At 40.2% G+C, this 24,936-nt stretch overlaps 1 protein-coding gene across 2 annotated transcripts in view; it reads right to left on the minus strand.

Annotated features, from left to right (window-relative positions):
- si:dkey-172j4.3 (diacylglycerol kinase delta) overlaps positions 1-7,864 on the minus strand; it is an 84,467-nt gene extending 76,603 nt beyond the window's left edge. The window contains exons 1-3 of one of the 2 annotated variants that reach the window (XM_036146265.1): positions 7,647-7,864; positions 6,323-6,477; positions 543-647 (exon numbers count right to left, since the gene is read on the minus strand). In XM_036146265.1, coding sequence (XP_036002158.1) covers positions 543-647; positions 6,323-6,415 — 198 coding nt within the window. In that variant the 5' untranslated portion in view covers positions 6,416-6,477; positions 7,647-7,864. Of the gene's footprint in view, positions 1-542; positions 648-6,322; positions 6,600-7,646 lie in introns of both variants that reach the window. The other variant, XM_036146264.1, reaches the window with a different exon arrangement.
- Between the last annotated feature and the right edge of the window lie 17,072 nt (positions 7,865-24,936).

Genomic DNA, 24,936 nt, shown 5'->3' on the forward strand with positions numbered 1-24,936 from the left:
CATGTGGAGGTCTGACCTGCAGATGGAGGGGAGGTAACAAATTGGCTGTTCAAACTATTTAAAAACCACCACAAAAAACAAAAACAAAGAAACCATAAAAAAAAAACTGTTCTTAAATAACCATGTCAACACGTCCAAGAGTCAAAGAGGTTGGGCATTTTTTTATACGCAGCGAAATATCTAAGGCGTTCAAGCTTTTAATCAGAATCCCATGAAAGCTATGACGAAAAGAATTTTAATTTAAATTTTTTATGATTTTCTTCGACTTAGCGGAGCACTTTCTGAACACGAGCATTTCATGCCTCCGTGATTTGTCAGAATTCCTCTTCCTAACTTCAAGGACTTCGGGTTCAATATGTTTAGAGGTCTGAAAGGCTCCCACAACATGTAGCAAATGTCCAAATAAATAAACTATAATTCTCGAGGGTTTCTCAGAAACTAATGTCCAAACGTCTGGACGAACAGCAAATCTATATGAGGAACGGTATCTTTAACTGACAGCAACACAAATAAACACACAGAGTCACTCTGTGCTCTCCTACCTTGGCCCTTATCTGTCCGGAGGTTGAGACTTTGCGGATCAGCTTGTGTGACGTCTCCTCCTGCTCCCCCTCGCTGTCTGATGACTCTTCTCCCGCTTCTCCGGTCTGGAGTGGAAAGAAGCAAACGGGGTGTAAATGACATGAAGCTCAACGTGTCCCTTTCTGCACCATTGTTATTTTACCAGTTCTCACGACGATCAGTATCGTCCCCTCATATAAAGTTTGTTGAGGGGTGTAATGTGTGAACATCCTGTGCTACTACACCACTGACGGGGGAAAAAAAAGAAAAAGAAAAAAAGAAAAACCTTCTCATGTTTAGAGTCGGTTACCAGAATGACAGACCCCACCCTAGGAGCTTATTAAAAGCAAGGGTTGAAAGGAAGCATGTAAATAGGCTTGCTAATGAGGATGAAATGGCCAAACTATAAACTGTCTCCTTAACCCAACCAAGTGGCCTCGGTTCATCAACCCTATTTAACAGTGAATAAAAACAAAAATATGTATGCTTGACTATGTCGTAATGTACTTATACATTCACTTATGCATAATTTGAAAATAGAACCATAAGAGCAAAACCTTGTAAAGTGATTCCTAATACCCTTTTATACTCCCGTGCGTTTGCCTTGCATTTTCAGACATTGAGAGATGAATAGCTTTCTGTAAATGATTCTCCGGCATCGCCTTTATAACCATTTAACACTGTAGCGTGCCAAATTCTTATCACCAGCTAAGCCAGTTCACAACACATTTTTTTTCTTTGGAAATGTTGACAAATCCCACAGCATGATCGCCAAAGCTCCCAAGTGTCATTTATACCACACGCAACAGAAATGAGTTAGCCATGATGCAAGTAGTGGGAGCAACCCAATAATAACTCCAATTAATTTCATGCAATGCTATGCAAAAGCTCTGTCTGTGCTGATGAAGATTAATTTACCTCAATATGCTGCACATTTGCAACTGAAATCAACACTGATATAATGATTGACTTTCTGATTTTCTTGACAATGTGACCACTAGGGCTAGACAATAATTAATAACAATATATATCGATGATAGGAAAAAATGGGTCAGTAAAAAGTTCAATAGAAGAACGGTTTTCCTTCCTTTTGCATTCCAGCCTATCATGTAGGTTAACATTATTACATCCTCCCAACCGATCACAAATGCAGACCAAGGAACCAAACTCCGCCCCTTTCAAAGAGTTCAGAGAGCACATGTGCTTTTTTCTTTTTTTTAAAAACTTGCAGTGTTAGTAAAAAGTTGGTTGAATAAAGGGTTGCTTTTTAATTCAGTGCTTTTCTGTTCTTTATCTACAAATAGGTCGCTAAGCAAGAGCATAAAATGAACGGGGCTATACTTAAAATATATGTTTTGAATTTGTGGATAATTATCAATATCGATCAATGTGATTTCTATTTTATCGATATGCTTTTTTTCTATATCGTCCAGCCCTAGTGACCACTCTAAGCACTCTTAAAGCACTGCATTTCCAATTCAGCACAGCTAATCTGTAAATACCGAGGAAAAAAAAAAAATCAAGTCAGTGATGACATAAGTAATGCAGCAGAACACAGTCCCTTCCACACCCCTGATTCCCCCCCCCCCCCCCCCCCCCCCCCCCCCCCCCCAAAAAAAACAAGTACTAGTCAAACTAGGATGGTATCAGGACTAGTTGTGACAGGATTTAATGATCCAAAAAATAGCCTTAATTTCTCACATTTAGTAACTGTGTAGCTGATGTTTTGTAATGTACAAGCATACGTGGTAAGATAGGAAAAGTGTGGCAGCTGCTTAATCCTAACTTGTTTTTTAAATTATCATTTTTTTTAAGAATATTGTAAAATGACATTTAGCCAAACTATAAAATAAGAAGTACTTCTATCAGGGTTTTCTAAAAGACTAAAGTGGCTTTTCTTACTGTGTACTGTAGACTTTTTAAATGTTGCAGGGTAGAAACGGTTCAGGCGTTAGTTTCTACGCCTTGGTTTAACATCTGTAAAGCAGTTGTAAAACAGCTTTGGTATAGCTGACACTGCATTAATTTACCCAGCAGAATAGGGGTCAGTGAATAAAAACCTATCATACAAAAAAATGCATTAACAAATCCTTTTTGCCCTTGTAGAAAATTCCCTAAAATCTTCTAACATCTGACTTTTGTGCTCATTGGGAAAGAGTTTCATTCAGTCACATGTTACACGACTCTGCAGCGGTCCCACGTGCTAGCAGACGCTCTGAAAGTAACCTCAACAGCAAATGTGCATTGGGAGCTCCTAGTACTGTAGTGCAGTCTATTTTAACAGGCCAGTGACATGTGTATTTAAAGGGATAATTATCACTGAGGGCAAATTTATGAGAAACCATCTACAGCCTGTACGATACAGTGTAGAGTTCAGTGTCCTTTCAGTCATGTGTAGCACACAGACCTGTTCCCTGCTAAGTGGTAGTGGTTACAGGTGGAAATTCTAGTTTTGTTTGAATCAGATATGGATTGGTATGAGCTTCTCATAGTATGATAACCTTGACTGAAAATACCACAGTTACGGGATAACAAAATTGATCATAGGATCTAAATGTCAAACGTATTTAAAACATTTTTATTTTTATTTTTTTTACAGAAAAGCTGCAGTTTCTACTTCTGCTACAATATGCATCTGCGTGGCATATTTTTACTGTCCTGCTTTTTATAGAGTATCACACATATCACAAACTGATGTTAGGCAATCAGTTCGCGTATCTGCTCATGTAGCCGGCTGAATGAATGTGCCGTTTGTGGCTTACCAACTGCAGTTTTAAAACAGCGTTACCAAGGAACGGCAGCGGTCCTTTAGTTTTCACCTTATGACTGTCTGTGTTTTCCACAACTGCCAATATTTACAAGCAGACGAACTGTGTCTTTCTGGTAAACAAGTGTTAAAAACTTTTTTTCAGCCAGCTGAAGTTTGGGGATGGGAATGGGGTCAATGCTGTGTTACTCCGTCCTCCATAAAGTCATAGATAACTCTGGTGACCCGCCCAATGCCTAGTTTGAGATCAACTTTGGACCACTGCAGATGACAGTTAAAGATCCATTCATCTGCTTCTTTTACTGGGTTTAGGAGGTTTTTCTCTTTTCAAAAGGAAACATTTTTACTGTCAGAACAAATTTACAAACATTTCCTCCTCTTTTGTGATTCAATAAATATTTTCTAATATTTCAATAAAAAACATACCTATTGTTTAACCCAATTACCTATAGGCAATTTAAGAACAATAAATGTACCAAAGGGACAAATCGCTTACATGAAGGTTATTACGCTTTTTGTCCCTAATGTTCCCTCAGACACCAGGGGACCTCATTGTAAAGAGATGTCTAAGAATTTTGACATCAGTTAGCTTAAATAATTTCAATTTGTTTTTTGTTTGGACAGTGCTAAATTACCTCTTTTTTTTTTTTTTACTTTTTACCTTCACCTGGGCATTTTTCCAGCAGTTGTTTGCAGATCCCATCACTTCCTGAGTGTCGAGAGGCAACAGAAGTTTATATTTAGACATGTATAAAAAGATGAGTCATATTGCTCTGATGTTTAGCAACAGATAACGACACTGGAAAACTTCCACCTTTGAACTTGCTTTTAAAAAAAACGTACAAACCGATGATGTAGCTATGTATGTTGACTGAGATTAGGTAAAGTCGTCATATTAACGTATCTTTTAACCTTTGAATAAGTTTGGTATTTATTAGGGTTCCGGTTAAACTCACATTTTACGACTGATCAACTTAGTTTCTCAAACAGGGAAGACCATTTGCTGGAAATAGAGCACAGACATGGGCTTGTACGAAATTCTCACGATATGATAAAGAATATACCATAGTTTGATGGTCTCAAGGTAATGACAAAAGTATATATATATATATATATATATATATATATATATATATATATATATATATATATATATACAAACACGGCCTATATTGTGTATAGCTTATATTTGTGCATTTATACTAACCATAACCAGAGTTTGCAATTAGTTTAAATATCATTAAACATTAACATTTACTTTATTTTGAAAAACCAACACTACCTGCTCCTTCTGGTCTGGCTGTGAAGCTGCTAGTGGCTAGTCAGTGGCTACTTTGCTTTGCTGCACCGCTCTCAGGAGGGAAGGAAAACTATGACATTCCGGTGTTGCTCGTTTAGCGCCTTTGTTGCTATTTTTAGCGACTATTCAGACCCCTCTACCGACTTTCTTTCAAAAAGCAACAAGGTTTTTTTTTTTTTATGTGGACTTTACCAAAAGCACCAGTCATTCTGGACTCACTGTAATGAGGCAGCAGCAAGACATGCCACTAGAATTCCCACTGCCCTCAGCGCTGTCTCACAGGCACACCACTGCTGCTGCTGCCTCGTCACGTAAATACTGTTTTTAAAGTAGTCTTTTTATGTCTCTGAAACACTAAAAAAAACTCCCTGAATTTGATTTACACACAGCTACAATTGCTTATTCACCTGGTTCACTTTGTGTGCCTCTGACAGCTGTCTGTTTGGTACAGTTTGTTTTGTGTAGTCTGGAGTGAAGCAATGTAATAAAATACATGAATTATTTTATAAATGTATTTTTTTTTTTGTTCCAAAACACATTTCATTACTATTTTAATAACTTTTTTTGTCCTGGCAAAAGCTTTCCTACAGCATGAGTCACAAATGCATGAACAAATATGCAAATTAGTTGATGATGTCACCCCCCCACCAAATGTTTTTTTTTAAATAAACACATGTATGGTTTTAAAAGATTATAGAGGAAACATATACACATATATATACAAAAAACAACAACTAACAGAGCAAAAGATGGGTATATTTAGTATTAGTTTATAAATAAACATGCTTATTATGCTGAATATTTTCCCTTTCTGTCAAACTACTCTTTACAGAATACCGAACGTGTAACAAGCTGATAGCAGCGGGTTAGTAGAGCCGTACACTAAGTTTAACCCGCATGCAGTCGGCTTCTTAAATTACGTTACTCATAGTCTACAAGCTGCAGTTTAAAAGCAGCTTTTAGCTACAGTATAGTAAGAGTGATAGGTACCTCTCTTTGAGTATTGGTGTCATGACGTCCATGTTTTTAATGATTCCCAAACGTTTCTATTAATAACAGAATCCTTCCTTGTAAGTAACGGAAAAATGTGAAATCAACTGGAAATGTAGAGCAACAGGTAGTGGGGGGGAGGGGGGGGGGTGGATCTACTCCAAAATCGTGGTCACCCCATCACATTCTTTTATAAGTGCACAGCTCAGTCAACTCCAATTATCGGTTTTTAGGTCTAAGATACCAGTTGTTGGACTTTGAATGCAACAGCAAAATAAAGGATTTATTGTCCATTAATGCATCAAAGTGTACGTTTCTAGCTATTGTCTGAGGTTCTTTTTTAAACTTGTGCATTGTGTGCAGCAGAGAACTTGCTGTTGAAGCATTTATAGCTTGGATGCATGTAAAAAAGAGCTGTGTGAGTGTGTGTGTGTGGGGGGGGACTTGTGGTTTGTTTTTTAACAACTGACCTCACCGATTATTGATTAAAGCCTATCAAGGTAAAATGATCCAATTCCAATATCTGGATGAAGGTTTGGTGCTACCCATTCTCTGGCATCTCATTAAAAGGTACTTTAACCAATTGGTGTAAAAGAAAATTTTGCCCATTTAGAAACCATAACGTTTTTAATCAGCAACTGGCATTTGTCTAATCAAGGCTTGTTTTCACACAAATAATAATATAGCCTAAAATAAATACTTACAATATGAGTTCTTTCAGAATCTGCTTGGGGTGATCCCAGGGATTCTCCAGGGCCCGCCACATACAGGACATTGGGATTCAGCTTGGAGGCCATGGCCAGTTTGCAGAAGGAGAACGGGTAAGAGGAAAGGAAGACACAGACGGTTCTGAGAAGGTCTAGATAAAAGGGGAGAGAGAGGAAGGGGGGAGGGAGAGTGAGGGAGTTTGGTGAGGTGGAAGCTTGGGACAGAAGGTTTCAGGTTGTCCTTTAACAGATCTCTCTCTATCCAGGTCCAACTCTGGAAAAGATGGAGGGATGAATTATTGATTAGGAGAAAGCAGCTTCCAGTTTTTTTTTTTCTTTTCCTAAAAGCAATGAGTGCTCTAGGTTCTCAAAGTTGGAAACACACAAACAACAATCTTCCCCCAAGAGTTTCAAACGTTCAGCTCTCTGCGTTGGCACTCAATCAGGCATACTCACTTATTTTTTCTCGCTTCCTTAATTCAGTCGGACTTAGTGTGAGAAACCGCTGGGTATTTTTAGGAGGAGCCGGTAACGCACAGTGGTTTTAGGTAGCTGCAGTTTGTGCAGGCCGACAGCGATGGAAGTCCAATAACCGAAGACAGTTAAAAAAAAGGGGGGGGGGGGGGGGATGATTAACATCATTTTAAGCAATGGAAGCATTGCATGACACATCGCTGCAAAGCGAGGCCGATGAGATAAGAGTGGACGCGCGAGCGTTTTGCACGCCATCCAACGTAGAAATTTTCATTTTCATTTTCTATTTTTTTTCTATTTTTTATTTTATTTTATTATTTTTTATTAGATACAAATAATAAATGCAGCAGGTCGGCTTGTTGCGTGGGTGCGTGCGTGCGTGCGTGCATGCGCGCGTGCCGGTTTCCTTGATTACGATGTGGCCACGTTCTTCAAAAGGACCTGTCTGCATCTCAACCCCACAGCCGCCCCCGGTGACACCGGGCTTGACCACGGGAACCTTACAGCGTTCATGTAAACAAAAACACACACATAAAAGGAACAAACGCGCGAGCAGGGGCAGGTTCGGGTCTGGACGTCTATTTGACACATTTATTAACAATAACCAAAACATCGGCGAATGCACAACAGGCTGCCGGACGCTTCGTCAATCAATCCGTGAGAGAGCTCATATCCAACACTTACACCGCTCCTTGGCAGATATTCGCTTCAGCTGGCTCAGCTGTCATAGAACCGAAAGCATTCATGGGCGACCTGTGTGCGGCCAACTCCTCCGCACAAACATAGCCCCTCAATGCCGATAAAGAAGAGCAAGGAAGAAAAAAAAAAGACCGGCGCAACCGCTTACCTCCGGACGAGACAGCAGCGGTGTCTCCCCTGCTCCCGTTGCCCGGCCTGGGTGCCTCGTCAGCCGGCGTCGGGGTAGTGCTCGGCGCGGCGGTCAGCAGGAGCGTGCAGCTCTCTCCGGTGGTGCTCGCCTTGCAGAAAGAGACGCGGTCATACGCATAGCGTCGGAGCGGCTCTGAATCAGGTAGGAAGAGGGGGGGGAGATGCAGGGAGGGAGGGAGGGAGGCGGGAGATAGAAAGAGAGAGAGAGAGAGAGGGAGAGAGAGAGAGACGTGAAGCGGCCGTGTTGAGTCGCCTCAGAACGCGGTACCGAGGTTAAACGGAGAGCAAATAACGCGCGCACGCAGGCACGACAGGCGCGTGCATGACAGAGGGAGAGCGCGAGAATACAAACACCGCGCACAGAGACGCCAATACAATCCCCAAATGTGGCTTTCTCGGAATATATCCGCTGGGCTTTTTCTCCCTCTGTCGCCTTACAACAAACAGAGAGCCACAGCTACAATGAATTAGAGGTCAAAAAGTAGAAGGTCAAAGTTTTAACCGAGATCCAATTGAGAGACAAAACCAACAGACACGCTCACTACCCTATACTTAAATGCATTAAAAATATTTAGAATAAATATATGTATGCATGCGCCCTGCGATGGACCGGCGACCTGTCCAGGTTGTACCCCGCCTGTCGCCATGGACACCTGGAGATAGGTACCAGCACCCCTCGCGACCCCACAAGGGTGTTAGAAAATGGATGGACAGACATGTATGCATGTAAGTTGGTGCCTTCGTGCTCACAATGGAACGCATATTCACCTGTACATCTTAAAACAAAACCTCAATTTAAAAAAAAAAAAATTACACTTCTCAGCTTCTTTGGGAAAACTAATCTAAATTGATGGAAAGGGGTCACTGACCGTCAACCTCAAATTCAGGAGTAGCACTGTGGCCATGGTCCTGCCCGTAGAAGAGTGGAATACAAGATATTGGGATTGCTTTTAAGGCCTATCCCATCCTTGTGTTGTCATTTCTACAGATGAAATAGAGATACTCAAACACGCACCAACTTGCGCACAGCAGGTTAGTGCGTTTGTGTGAATCTCTCTCTCTTACCTCTTCTCTGCAGGGTGGGACTGGCAGGAGTGCTCCCACCACAGCTGGCTGTTGCTGTTGTTGAGGACTAATCAGGAGGAGCTTACGAGGAGCAGAAAACCACATCCCCATGGACCTGAACACTGTATCAGCACAGAAAAGTTTGAATGTAAAGTTGAAACCACACCAAGCCATAACAGGAGCAGTACTCCCTACGCCGCACCACTGAGTGACGTGGTAACGCTGCCACGGATGTAAAGAGCAGGAGAGAAAAAAAAGAGGCATTTGTGTGGAGCGATGACAAGCCAGTCCTCAAAAACACAGCAGAGGAGCAAAACGTGTTCATTTAAAAGCGAAGTTTGTGTTAACGCATGTATGTTAAGGAAGAGGGAAGGTCTACGCTGGCTCACATGCGCAAACATGCCAGTTTGTAGCCAGTTATGCAGATGGAGTGTCATCGAGGGCAGCTTCAGACTTTTCCACTCTGGAAAGCCGCTTTCAAATGTTGTCGTTTCGCAGCCACTTTGTCTGGATGGGACCCCCTCTCTGACTAACAATTTTGTTGGATACAGGCAAGCCCATTTTTGTTTGGGCAGGGCCCAAGGGAGAGATGCCCGATTCTTAGCTCTTCCAACATGGTAATCAAACCTGCATTCTTAAGCATTATCAAGAATCTAGAAGCTTTATTGTCACTATGTGTTACCATAATGACATTTTTGGTGGGACAGACACCGGCTCAGAAGGCACATAATTACACATAACACACAGACATTACAAGGCAGTCTTTCCAGTTTATTTATTCATTTTGACAATTGATTGCACTGCCCAACAACAACACTCCCTGATGGGCTTTAGGGCGCAAATAGTCCTTAGCAGCTAAAGTATGGACTAAGAAAGCTGTCAAATACATGTGTGTACGATTTTTACGATTCATATTCATATTTGTATGGCAATAAAATATTGTACAAAAATTCAAGTCCAACATCATTCTGTCATACATGTGAGTCTGAAATATTTTGTGGGCTAGAATTGTTTTTATGAGTATGAATCTGAAAGCTGTGAGTCCAAAATCATGTGAACGCAACCCTAATGCGGTACCGCGCACGTGACGTCACCGTCTCAAGAGCAACGCCCCTTTTGCCGCTTAGGTAGGGCATACAGGAGAGAACGCATACAGGAGAGAACGCACGGATAACGGATATGACCGACTTTACAGCCGTTAAACTTTCCCAAGACGATGTCCCAGGCACACGGTTTACTGGTCGCACTGTCGAAGAACACACCAACCTTTAGCTCAAACGATGGCTTGAGGTTCGAGGGCTTAAAAAGACTGGAAAACTGGCCGAGATGATGAACGGTAAGCTTTGTTTTTTTTTCCTGCGCGGCGGTCATGGCAGCGTCGGCCGTTTTTTTTTTTGTTGTTGTTTGCAATCACCGTCCAGGAATGGGTATATGTTTAATGTTTGTCTCATTTGAAATGTTTTTGAGTAAGCTATCCTGGTAGCAGGCTATCATGTTAGCGCATGCTACCATGACAGCCTATATGCGATCATGGTAGCAGGCGCTACTTTATTAACATGTCGGCCAACAAAATACTCTTACCTTGACTTGATGTCGCTGGAATTGGGTCAGGATGTTCTTCGGTTGTGCCCTTTCCTCCAACAAAATGCTTGCTACATATGTACTTGAATTTGGTAACTTTTTCCGGGTTGAACTGTTGTGTAGGCCGACCGCACAAGCGCACACATTTCTCCTTGGCAGTCTTGAAGAAAACATCCTTCATATGCGGCCGATCAGCGTAACTCGAGTCGCTGTTGCCCGTTCCATAGCAACAATGTTTAAAAACCATGGTGTTAGATTTGGAAAAAGCAGTCGTTTACCGAGTAAAACCTAGGCTAACGCATGTCTCTTTTAAAGCAAAGCAGCGGCGGGTTTCAGAAGTTTGCCCCACTGCGTACCACGTGATGTGACGTCATCGTGACGTTGTGTTTCTAAAAATAGCTCGCGCGCGGTACCGCATTTCTACAACTACAAGTGAAATGACGTCACAGAGGGCAGTTATCGAATGAGGAGGAAGTCGAGTTTTTTGTGGGGTGGGAGGAGTTTGCGTAAGACATGATTGGTCGGATTGACAAGTTTGGGTGGGGTTTAAAGAAGCCATGATGGTGGGATCATTACTTTCCTCCCCCGCTCCCCAGGAGCTGCAGCATAGCCGCTATCTAATGTTAGCTAACATGCTACATAAAATTTAAGTACTTTTTTAAAAATATGATTGATCAAATATATTGATGTTATTAACCTACACTGCTTGCTTCCAACTCTGCTGCCATCATGCAGTGAGGCGATATAAATCGAGACAGTCAACAGACTGTAGTTACAAGCACCAATAGCTCACCTGTTGCTTCTGCTAATTATCCCTAGCAATTAGCTATCATGCTAAATCAGGCTGCTTTTTATGAACTGTTTGCACAAAGCTCTGCCAGCATGGCAACTTCTAACCAGTCTGTTAAATGTTTTTACGTCAGCTTGTCCCTAAATGTCAACGGGACTCCAGTAGTTGTTCAAATATGGTCAAAATATAAGCCCAGTGGACCTTCCTATCCCATGGCTTTCCAATCAGTCAGCGTTGCAGACACTTATCTCTATTTATTCACTAGATTGCTGATTGGCCGCCATCTTGCTACTCCCTACTCTCACAGAACCCCATAGCATTTGGCTGGAACAACAAGCAGTTTTCTGGCTGTGGGAAGACGTTTCACAGGTAATTTTACAGTCAGTGGATGTACTAACAGTATCAAGTACTGAGAAAATCATTTGCTGAAATATTTTGCATGTTATATGTATATATATATATATATATATATATATATATATATATATATATATATATATATATATATATATATATATATATATATAATCAGTGTGCGATTTCCAAAAAAAACTGAGGGGGGGATCATTTAAAAAGTTCGCTAGCAGGTGCTCTTTCAGGTAGCTAGCTAGATCCAGTAGGTTAGACTATTTTTTTTAAACTTGCACCATCTACTGTCGGGACTCAGGAGTGGGTATTAGTTTACTTTAACCACTTTGAGCAGAAAACGTAATAATACTCTTTAAAAACAAACAACAAAATTAATTTACAAATGTGAAGTACACAAGACATGTATTAATATCAATTTTGAAAAATCCATAATATTCAGGGGTTAAAGCAAAAACAATCAATTTGACTGAAAAATGTTTTTCTAGTCAGCCGATATATTCCCGGGCCGTGGACGTCATGCCACCTTAGTAACCTCATTTGCTTATTGTAACAAGTCCACTTTAAACAAATCTGGCAGTTCCATTGACAATTCCTGTGTGTCTACCACCCTCCAGCTTCAGAGCCTTTGCACCATCAAGGACAGCCCTCTGCATAATCTCCTCCACTTTCACTTTCCACATCCATAACATCACCTGGTTAACTTTCATATTTGCAACATCAAGCAAGTTCTTCCTTCACACTTTTGCCAAACTGGTCCACAGTCCACTCACCTTTCCACTTTACAATTTCAAAACCCTCCATAAACTGCAGCTAATTCAAAAGAGAGCAGCTTGCATCATTACACCATCTTTTTCACACCTGTACATTAACTCTACTGTAACATTCAATATAAATCAATCCTATATACTCTGTGTCCCCAACTCTCGCTCATTGACTGCTGGAGATGGTCAACAGCCCCTCCACGACCTTCTTTGTTACAGAAAAGCACAGGTGGAATAATATTTATGATTTTTTTTTTATTTTTTCCGAATCAGACCCAGTCAAACCGGGACATCGTTTCACATTCCTGGTATATTTTTTATGATATGTATGTATGTATATATATATATATATATATATATATATATATATGTGTGTGTGTGTGTGTGTATATACATATCTATGATATATATAAGTCTATATATATATATAAGTCATATTATATATATATTACCCTAATATATATATATATACTATATATATATATATATATATATATTATATATAATATCATCTATATCTGTAGTATGTCTGTGTGTGTCATATATATTCTCTATCTATATTATCTCTCTCTCTCTCTATATCTTCTCTCTATACTATGTGTGGTGTGTATCTACAATATTGTATTATCAGTCTATGTCTGTGTATTTATATTCCTATAATCTATCTATCATCTTATTATCCTTATATATATATATAATGACACAGCATAAAGTGGTATTGGTCATTTGAAACATTTTTAAAAGTCTTAAGCCCCCCTGAACATAAGAAAATCCTTGTTGTTCGATGCTGTAGCGCACGTATTCCCTAGTTACTGGAGGAAAATAGGGAGTCCCAATATGGCGGCTGGTGGCTTCACAGCGATGTGTACCAACAACGGCCAATCAGCAATCCGGTGAATAAATAGAGATCAGTGGTTGCAGATTGACGTTTAAGCACAGGCAAGCCGTTTTAACAAAATCAATTATTATAAAATCGGCCACCAGATTCGTCATTTGAATGGAACCACATATGTAATTATGATTTAAGGTATCTCAGAATTATTTATGATTATTCAAAATTACACTTCGATATCTAAATAAAATAAAAATGTGTTCGGCCCCCTGGTGCTACCATTAAGCTGTCTAAACTATTGCCTGCAGTTCTATGAAGTCAGGATGATAATTAAAGATATCTGACATACAAAGACCAGCGGGAATAAAAGTTTTCAAGATATATCTAACTTGGTTTTGTCTAGTCATTATTTGCTTTCCAGATTTTTGCGATTTAATTTGCACAAGCTGAATCTTAGTTTCAGATATCTAAAAATAAATGTTTGCTATCTTGTATGAGGTCATTTGACATGTCTATAATTAGAATTATGACTAGTCAAAACAAAAAGCAATCTCAAATTTACTTTATGACTAGTCAGGATTTAACTGTTCATATTTGAAATATGCATTTCAGATACTAATTTATTGCAGTTATTTTGAATTGGAGCTTAGGTGCAACTTAATGGTAAATCTGACATTGTTTATACTAGGCAGAATGTAATTAGAGATATCTCAAATTGCTATGTTGTCTGTTCAAAATATAATTAACGTAAGTAAAGCCAGTTTTATGTAAAATAGCCTGCCACAACTGCTGCAGATTTCCTCCTCATTCGATAACGCTCCATTCTGATGTAATTTCAACACTTTTCTACTCATACCCCAAACTTGAATTCGTGTCCACAGCTGTGAAGACTTGTAGTCGTAGAGATCAGAGTTGTGTTCACAAGACTTTGGACTCACAGCTTTCAGATTCATACTCACATAAAAATTCTAATCCACAACATGTTTTAGACTCACAAATATGACAGCAGAATTTTGTGTGCCGTATTTTTCTGACATAAAAAAGACCAATAGCGCAGGAGATAGGCACCAGCAACCCCCGTGACCCCATGAGGGAATAAGCCGGTTATAAAATGGATGGATGGATAAAAAAAAGACCAATACCAATACCAAAAAGTGTGCAGATGTTCGAATCTGCACACTTTTTTTGACAGCCTCCTTACTCCATACATAATGGACTTCTTTCCAAGTCAAAAAGTCAGACAGCAGTCTGCAATAATCGGAGAATTGTGCAAATTTGCGTAGATGTCTAATCATACAGTCCCTGAGAGACTGAAGTGTGCAGATACATATTTGCGAGAGCGTAAAGGATATTTATCAGATCAGAAACCTGCATAACCAGTAGGGTGTTTGTAACGTAAAAGATTATTAACTGGGCTGATGGTTTGTTGATTTTCAGCAGTGGCTGATTACCCTTACAGCTTTGGGAAATAAGCTGTTTTAAGTGTGTTAAAGAGACACAAACTGTCTAGGTCCTGCACATGGCATCCCACAAGCCCCTGTGCTGTCCTTACCACCTGTGGTAAATCCTTCCTTTCCTGCACTGTGCAGCTCCTGTACCATGCTGTCTAAATACTCCACCAATTCCCCAGTATGCAGACAGTGGCACGAGTAGTCTTCCTGGACCTCCTGTAGTCCACCATGACCTCCTTGGTCTTGCTGGTATTCAGGAGGAGGTTGTTCCTTGAACACAACTGTCAGGTTGTGAACCTCATCTCTGTATCGGGTCTCATCGTTGTTAGAAATGAGACCCACCACAGTGGTGTCATCCACAAATTTCACAACCGTGTTTGTGGGGTAAATGGTAAATGGCTTTGCAGTGCCTTAACTAGTCCTACAACCCCAAAGTGCTTCACACTGCAATCAGCAGTGTAGGCCCTGGATAGCAGAACAGTCGTGTGGGAAGAATGTGAAGAGAGCGGGGCCGAGGACACAACCCTGCGGCTTTCCAGTGCTGGGGATCAGTGGGGCGGATGTGCGTTTCCTGATCCTCACCACCTGGGGCTTGTTGGTGAGGAAGTCACTGATCCAGGAGCAGAGTATGTAGATAGAGCAGCAGGAAGTTGGTCCCTGAGGCAGATGATGGTTGGATTTTTGGAAACGGGCACAATGTTGGAGGATTTCAGACTGGCAGGGACCATGGAGAGCTAAAGGGAGAGATCGAAGATGTCCAGAAATAAACCTTGCAGGTTATTGTTTTGTCTTTTTCTCCCACCAACCCATGCTGAACCTTGAATTCCTTTGCCCTGGTGAGCAGTGCCTAGCTCCATGGATCCAAGAGAATAACCTCTGTGTGAGTACCGCTGCGAGTCTCTCCTCTGCTCCTGGAAATAACCTTCTGAGAACAACAATGTCTTCCATTCAGCAACACACATTCACCTGCCTGTCCACCCTTCAAACGCCTACCGCTTCCCAGCATGCTCCTCTTTGGAAACAAGAAAGACTTTTCATAACAACAGGCCACCTAGCACCACTGCCAGTCAACCGCAGTCTCTGTGGATCGCTCACCTCTCCCAGGAAACTCCCATTCGCTCACAAAAGGAAGACAAAAGGCTTATCTCTGCAAGGTTTCTTCATTGTTAGCTGTTCAAACCATTACCTATTACCTCTCGTCCTCAGTGCTCAGACAGACCCGATTCTTGTTGGGGTCCAACGTATTCGCTTTCCATTTTCGGTAAACCTGGATTACTGCTATTCAGTGTCCATAAGAGTTGTTTTCTCCAGAGTCTCTATTACTGGTCCACAAAAATACAGACCGGTTATGGTCATAAAATATGGATAGTGACCAAGAGGATGAGATCCTGGGTTAAAAACCATAGAAATGAGCTTCCTCTGCTGGGTGCCAAGACTCAGTCATAGAGATGAGTTCATCTGGAAGGAGCTCAATAGGAGCCTTCGAGTTATAGTGAGTCAATTGAGCTTGATCTCTGTACCCATATCCAGATGGGTGGAGTCCATCGGAAGAAACCAGATCTAATTTTGGGATCTTATATTCCTTCTGGCCTGGGAACTTCTGGGATCCCCCAGAGTGAGTTTTTGAGGAAAACGCTCTCTCTATTTCCTTTCTGGACCTGTTACCCTGTCGACCCAACCTTGGAGAAGCAGAAGTTGATGGATAGATATTTGGATAGATAACTGAGGAGTTTTTACCTTTTCAATTCACAGATTATGTCTGAATAAATTAATTTTAACATTTTTTAAAAATAATTCAACCTTTTGTAATTAAAGGGCCTTTTCTCTCTCTTTTTTTCTACAAAATCTGGTTGGTATTTAATAATCTCCATCTGAAAATCTAAACTGCACATCGCACATCTAAACTGGATCATTATACCCCCAAAAGAGATTTTTTTTTAAATAAAACTTTTTTTTGTTTTTTTTTTACATGTTTTTGCAGAATGACTTTAGTCAGGTTAATGGATTTGAACGGCTTGTTAGGAGAAGAGGTGTTTCTGAGGGTGCTATTCATGCAAGAACCACCACTGTTGTAGACAGCAACAGTGATTTAATTATAACTCAAAGATTTATAGCTGCATTTAATTAAATCAATGCATCCATTGACTCTTGAATTACCATACTTAGCTATGTAGCCTATTGATGGAATAACAGTCTTTCCCTTAGGCCTAGGTCAAAAGCTGCTTTTTGGTGCTTTCAACCCTAACAAATGACCACCAGGTGGCAAACAAATTGTGTGTGTTCAAAGCTCTGTTGCAAATTGACATTTATTTTCCACTCCCATGGAGTTTAGTAGCTGCACGTGTAGTCATTGTAGGTGGGTGAGTTTTGCAGTTTTTGCTGTATTTCTGCTTGACATTTTGGAATGCATCAGGAATCGTACCACTCTGAACAGATTCAGTTTAGATAAATGCAACTTTCAGGTTCCCATGTTGTTGTCAGAGATTCATTATTGCTTACTCTTCCAATAATGATGACTTTATAGTACATTTCCTGCAGCAAAGTCTAATATCAATCAATAAACAATACAATAATTATTACTTTTCAAGGCACAAAAAGAATCATTTAAGATGACAAAGCAAAAAACAAAGGGGTGCACATTTTCCAAGCTAAATTTTAAAACATTTGGTATGCATATAAATTTCAATTTATTTTTTGGGTAAAAGACTTTCAAAGTAAAATGGGCCAGAATACACATTTCAGAGCGGTATGTAGAAATGTGTTGTTCAAACCATATATTCTTTCCTGTTTACTTCACAATAATGCCCTACTTTGTCATAGCATTTCATATAATATTTCCAATAAAGCTCATGTTTGTGCTTGTCGCGTAAAATATGTTAGAAAGTTAAAATGGTCTGAATGATTTTGCAAGGGACTTGGTTTTCCTGTTTGAAGTGTTGCGTGACTCATGAACCTCACTACTCACACTGAACAACATCTGCAAACTCTGAGACGTACCTGACAAAGTGTTTTGAGAGAACCCTCGAATAACAGCCTCTACAACTCAATCAGCTGGGTTGTGTGCTAAAAGTGAGTGAATGCGCTTTCTTCATGGGGATCCTGCCTTCGACCCGGCGACGCGGCATTCCTCTTGCATGCAGCGACACATCTGTCTTTGCTCCAGACGCCGTCCAGACACGCTTCCCAAACCCGCTTCCTAATCCTGCTCCCCAAACCTGCTTTAGCGCTTGGCCAATCTGCATTTTGCCTCCGTCGGGTCTTGACTTGTTGGCTGATCGGAGGTGAAATTGGAGCTCGCCGAACAGAGCTGTCTTTTAGGGCAAAGAGTCCACATCTAATTGAAGAGCGCGAGCCCCAGGAGGGGCGCCTGCATTAATGAGGCCTGGAGCGAAAATACGCGTGCTGACACAAGGACACAGGCAGACACCAACACATGTACCAACGCAGCACATATCCCGGCGCCACTCAGTGAAACAGTAATTTGTTTACTGTTGATTAAATATTCATGCGGAATTAGCCGCGAGCCTGCCAACAAACACTCGATTTACACCGTGTGTTCTTTTCTGAGCTCTTCCTTCTCCAACGGTGTTTCTTTCATTAAGTCGCTCCTGATTTGCCCGCGTTACTCTTCTTATATCCTTGCCTATTACACGGGAAGGGGAAGTAACTGTGTGCTAAAAGCCTTGCACTCACACCTGATGATTTCCCCCTGACGATCAGGTGATGGCGTTATTGTGATCATCCGTTTCCTCCGGTTGCCGTTGACAACAGCAGCAAAAAAAAAAAAAAAAAGGAAAGGGATGAAAGAGGGAGACAGACGAGCAAGAGCACGGAGAAAGAAGATGTGTCACTATGAATTTCTTTGTGTTATTGACAAACTATGTAAAGCATAAGAGATTTAAAAAGAATTCTCTGCTAATAGAACTGTCTGATCCATCTCAATATGCGCGAGAAAGTTTTGTTTCACATTTTCTCATGCTGCCGCCGCAAACCTCAACTGTATTTTATTAGTATTTTATGTGACAGACCAAGACAAAAGACTTCATGCAGTTCCAGCAGCTACTCTTTTGAACATACCAGTCATTTGACCTTTATTCCTTCCAAAAGCTCAGCCTGACTGGATGCAGGGCAACAGGGAACATCAGTCTAGCCTCATACTCCGTTAGATTTAGGTCGGACTCTAAAGAGCCCATTCCAACACATGAGTATCCTTTGATCTAAATCATTCTATTGTAGTTGTGGCTGTATGTTTAGGTTCGTTGACCTGCTGGAAAGGGAACCTAAGCCCCAATCTGAAGTCCTTTGCGGCATCTGACAGGTTTTCCTGCAGGATTGGCCCTTATTTAGCACCATTTATCTTCTCATCAATTCTGACCAGCTTCTCTGACCTGCGTCCTCGCAGCATGATAGTGCCACCACCAGGTTTCACTATGAGGGTATTGTGTTTAAGGTTATGCTGTTTTTCATATTATTTAGCATATTTAAGAATGTTCTCTACCCTCTCAGGTAATAACTAAGTAGCTTTATTAATGCTGAGCTTTATTTGCACACAGGTGGCCACTGAAGATTATTAATTACCCCGGATTTTATTTATGGGTAAAGGTGGATAAACAGATTTTCATGTATTGTGTTTTAGATTTGTATTAGTAAAATCACAATTTGTTTTTATTGTACTTCACTGTGATATCTTAGTTTGTGTGGGTCTATCTGTCACAAACAATCCCAATACATGATGCTGGATAAAACATTTCTAACAAATCTATCTATCTATCTATCTATCTATCTATCTATCTATCTATCTATCTATCTATCTATCTATCTATCTATCTATATATATATATATATATATATATATATATATATATATATATATATATATATAAATAACAGTACAATTTTTTATTTTTATTTTTTTCCAGTGTCCTGTCTAGCAATGTGGCAATAAGAATATAACAGTAAATTAAGCTTAGCCCTTTGGAAAGTTTCAGATAATTCCAGGTGGCTAACATCCAATGCTGCAGGGGTGCCAATTTATGGCCCCATGACAAAAAAATCCAAATCATCCCAAAGGCTCGTATGTATATAGAAACATTTTCTTTTTATGGGCCGCTTTCAGTCAGGGGCCCTTAGAACTGTGCTACCATTTCCCCTTATACGGTGCCCCTGGGTGTAAGAAATCATTTAACAAATAAATAAAGACAAACCAATAAAGATCTCTGTCTCTGTCAAGCGCACACACACACATCGACGTTATGCTTTCCCTGGGAGCTCAGTGGTGCTTGTCAAATCTCCTCTCTTCCTCATCCAACTGCTGCACAGCGTGAGCAGAAAGTGGAGACGGGCAATGAAAGAAACCTAGAACAGAGAGATAATTAGTGTCTCTGTGTTTCATATCAAACCGAGGCCAAATTACCGCGCTGTCATTACCATCACGCAAACACAAACTTACTGTTGCACACCCTGTGTTAATCCTTCGTTAGCAGTTTTTAGAACACGCAGCATTTATTCAATCTATAGGACTGTAAATCTGGGAACAACCCTATTAGATAATCTTTAAGAGATAGTGGTCTTCATTATGTGTCATGTTATAAAAACATAGTTGCCGTGATCTTGAATAAGCCAAAAACATTCAGAAAAATCACTCATTTTATGAGCTTTAAGTACTTCAGTTGTATGCATGTTAATATCCATGCACCATGTCCCTTCGCGACTAAATATGGTACTTTGCACACAATTTAAGAGCATTGAGGTCACATGAAATGTAGTGCAGAGATCTGTCAAAAAAAGAAAAGAAAAACTAACAGCAACAAAAAACAACATTATCTTTCATCCAAAACTTCTTATTGTTTAGGATTTCAGTGGCGTTTCCAAAAACATATAAATTTATATCAAAAGGAAAATAGATTTTTGTAGGAATCCTTGTCTTTTTAAAGTCATATCTTCTTAGACCTTTAGATCTATTAGTTGACAACGTATTTTGATGTTGATATTAATTTTGTAATCACATATCTTTATATACATGTTGCAACAGGTGTTGCAGGGTAACAGGTGTTGTAAAGATGAGTAAAACAGTTGCATGAGCGTATATTACCAGTGTAGAAAAGTCCAGCCTTTAATTTCAAATACAACTAGTAAATTTGAGATCTAAAGTAGAGATCTTTTTCTATTAGCCACCCTTCAAAACAGGAAAGATAAGAGAACATGTAAGCTGTAATTACAGCTGTAGTTTATATTGATCTTCATAGGATGGAAAAAACATGACAAGGAAGATTTTATTTGTTTAAACCTGTCCATATCTGAGAGGCACCCTAGCACTAACCCATCCAGGTAACCCCTAACCATAATTTGCAGAGACTGAAAAAGGTAAGGAAACCTAAGGTCAGTTGATTCACTATGACTTCATTAACTTCCTGTTGGGAACGACTTCTGATGATTTCTAAAGCGACTATTTCTTTTTCTGTTTGTTTTTATTCAAGTCATGAACGACATAAATTACAGTCAAGCAATCACACATATCAAAATGATCAAATGTTAAACAATTCCGGGATCGACTTGTGACGACTTTGTTAGACTTCTGGAGTGTACTTCTGGCATTGGTTGTAAAAATGCCGGTGCCCTGCCACTGTAGTAGGGTACTCTTGCCACATCTATATTTGATTATTAAAATTTGAGAGCGCTGGCGTAAATGGCTAGATAAGGACCCTTGTGTATCTTGATCAGGATGAAAAGGCAGGGACACCTATCGCCAAAGCACACCGCCTCAAAAACTTACATCGTTTGGTCATGAGATCCCTGAAGCAACCATCAGACTATATCTTCATTCCAGTCTGTTGTGTCAGGGGCATGCAGGGAAAAAAAAAAACTTCTGTCCTACCATCACAAATGTAGAGCCATGCAATTTGGTCAGATTTGGAGTTCAATTTAGCCTCACCGCAGGAAATACTCTATCTGTATGGTGAGAAAAGACGTATTAATCTGCAGAAAAGTATGCCTTGTCTGCTGCCTACTCCAGCACGGTGGAGGATTTGTGATGCTGTGGGCAGGTTACTCTCCCAAAGACATGAGGGTTCCAAAGGATCGCCTTGAAAACCTGCAGGGGGAGCTGCAGAGATCAGAGCAAAAGAAAGATCTCAGGGATCTGTACTCTAGGGCAGTTGTACAAAAGCTCAGGGGCGGTGAATGGTGCATTGTTAGAGACGGCGTCCCATATACGGCAGCATCAGTCCTCAACACAGCTGTCCAGGATTTGATTCCAGACTTTGGGACATTCGCTGCATGTCTTCAGCCCTGCTTTCTCTGCCCATTTCCTGTCTGATCAGTTTAAATAAAGGCCATAACTGAGTGCTGTCATATGGGAAAAGGAAGATCCTCTCTGAATCAACAAAGGGGGTCTAACAAGTGTGCCAATAGCGATTTAGAAAAAAAGAAAAACATTATTATCTGCCGTTATAATACATTTTTGGCTAAAAGACTGGCAAAGTTTCCACCCACTGATTTTATTAAAAAAGCATTCCTGTTTTGTTCATGCAAACACCCTTGTAGGTTCATCGTACTATTTCAGTCTAACCTTTTTGTTCAATGTCGTGATTCTGATCTCTTTTGAACTACAAAGCCTTTAGTCCTCACGTCAAAACGTTTCCCAAAAAGTGCAAAAATCTGTTCAAACATCTTCCTCACCATCTTTTTCCCAGACATTATCACAAGTCACCTTCAGACAAACTCTTAAAAAAAACTAACAAACAAACAACAAGAACTGCGACATGTGCGCTCCAATGATAGAGACACAATGGTGCTGGATAGTGGGCTGCAAACCTATTATTGAAATTACAAAGAAAAAATAAAGTTCATTGGACAAGTAATCCCTGAGATTTCAAACAAACACAAATGTAAGACCACTTTCTCCCCCTGTCAAGCAGTAATGAATCATTTTAAGACTGCTGTCCTGATGAACTGTGAGACACTGGGGGTTAACAGACTTAATGGCGCACCCCGATGCCTTTGGAAAGTCATAAAGGGCTCTTAGTGGGTTAAAGGAGCATTATCTCGATTGATCTGGAATCGATCCAGACCATATTGATCAGGTAATTAGGGGAAGAGGGGAGATAAATGACAAGATGGATGGAGCAGCAGTTATTCACCGTCTTCATTAATTTGGGACAAAGCCAGTCACAGTCTGAGCTGTGTTTAGTTATTTTCGGCCCCACTGTGATACAATTAGTGCAGGTCAATTCATGTGTGCAGGCTCTTACTCTGCTGTTGCATGTGTAACTATGCTGCCACCTAGTGATTCATTCAATTCAAAAAAAGTAATGAAGAAAAAGAGACAGGAACAGACTGCATGCAGTGAAATTGAGAATTATATATGTAAAAAAAAATAAAAAATAGACAGAGTCAAATCGTAGTATTTTTCTTCATCTTCCTTGGGAGAATTTTGCTTTGGTCGGATGGTTTTACCTTACTGACACACACTCTGTAACTCATCTGCAACCCTGTTTACAGATGAGTGCACATAGATAAATACCAATTCTTTACAGACAAAAGCATTCGTTAATAACCACTGTTCAACTAAAACACTTCATCAAAAATAGTCTGCAAATAAAGGGTGATTGAAAACAGGAAAAACTGCCATATTTGGCTTCCTTCTGGCTGAAAGAGAGCTCCAACAAACCCATTCATCTCTCACCCTCTTGTGCACACAGCCGCAGAACCAAACTGGTTAGTGAGGGTTTAATTATCTGTGTGACTTTACAGGTTCTCCTAAGTGCTGTGTTCACAGAGGAAAACGCATTCGTCCTGAGTTTGGTAACGTATATTCAGAGTACAGTGTCTGATAAAATGCTGTCTGGCTGTCTCAGAGTTGCCTGTTCAAAGAGTTCCTGCAATGGGGAGTTAGAGGAGCTGTTTTCTTTCTTCTTTCCTGCTCTCCTGATGAATCTTAAAATCTGAGCCCTTGATTTGACTGTCAAATTAACAAACCAACAGATGACGCCATACATTAATTAATAAAGACTCAAAGGATAAACTGTAAAAAAAAAATCTAAAATAATTAAAAAAATCAACATGAAAAGACTGAATCTGCTAAGAAAGCTCAGACCTTTATGGATTTGCGCCCAGATCTCTTCCTTGTGTTTGCCAGCGGAGGTTATTTTCAACGTGGACTGCCAGGTAAGGTTATTGAAGGCGCAGCGAGCAGCAGTGAACTAAAACTGAAGCTCTTTAAGTGCATAAATTATTTAAGTGTTGTTAAGCCATTTCCCCTTTGATCCGTGGGCTGGGTGTAATGATTTTCCAGAGCTAATGAGGCAGAAACTGGTAGGAGGGTCGAAAACGACAGATGAAGAACAGCAGTGAGAGGAAGAAAGAGAATAGGATGAAGCAGGTCATGACGAGAAGGACGGTGTCCCTCAATAACAGGATACAGGAGAGAAGGATGACGATGAGGAGGGTAATCAAAGATGGAAAATATTTATCCAGTCAGTTTGCTGTCATGACAGCTGAAGGTTATTAAAACAGTTTGTTTGCTCATTTTGTGAAGATGAAAAGGTGAATATTGACATGCCAGCACAAATAATACCTAGTGTAAGTAAGTAGCTAATAAGTCCAGGTAAAAGATCAAGTGTTTTCAGCCACTCAAGACCAGTTCACCCATACCAATTTGTACCTACACACACACACCATTCCCTCTCGTCCTTCTTCCATTCTGTACCTGTAAACAAACCCTTTTGTTCCCATGTAATTAACTATTATGTTTATTTCTCTTAACAGTTGCATATTTTGATGAATTAATGAGTATAAATAAAGAATCATGAATAGGAATGTCTGTAATTTGAACTATTTATAATTAATCTGGTTATAATCTAAATATTCATTGTACGCTGAAGCTTTTATATTTCACCCTTGCTTTGTGAACCAATCATCTACTGAATCACCCAAGTCCGCTATGTGTCCAATAAATCTGTAAACTTGAATCAACAAATCAAATTAATCTGAGTATGCAGCGTGCCCAGCATTAGTTTGCTAATTTGCCTTGTGTAATTAACTGCAGCCAGCATGAGGACCCACATGACCAAACAGAGACGAGTGATTTCTGAGTCAGGCGGAGAGTTAAAGGAACAATAAGTAATAATGACACCTGGTGTTTAAAATCCGAACAACCCATACACAACGCCTTTCACGGAGACCCGCCATTTAGTCAATGGTACGTTGTTGCTGTGAATTTTTACGTCCACATGACAGGTACATGATGTTTTATTCTCTTTTATTTCTGGTCCATTTCTCTTACTGGCTTCCATGTTTGCAGGCTGCTGCTCTTTTGCTAAGATTAAATACCAAATGCTGCGCTCTGTTTTGGGACCCCTGGGAAATCTCAAATGATTGGCTCAGAAACCAGGACGTTACAG

Source organism: Fundulus heteroclitus, chromosome 14, assembly GCF_011125445.2.
Source record: "Fundulus heteroclitus isolate FHET01 chromosome 14, MU-UCD_Fhet_4.1, whole genome shotgun sequence".
Lineage (NCBI taxonomy): Eukaryota > Metazoa > Chordata > Actinopteri > Cyprinodontiformes > Fundulidae > Fundulus > Fundulus heteroclitus.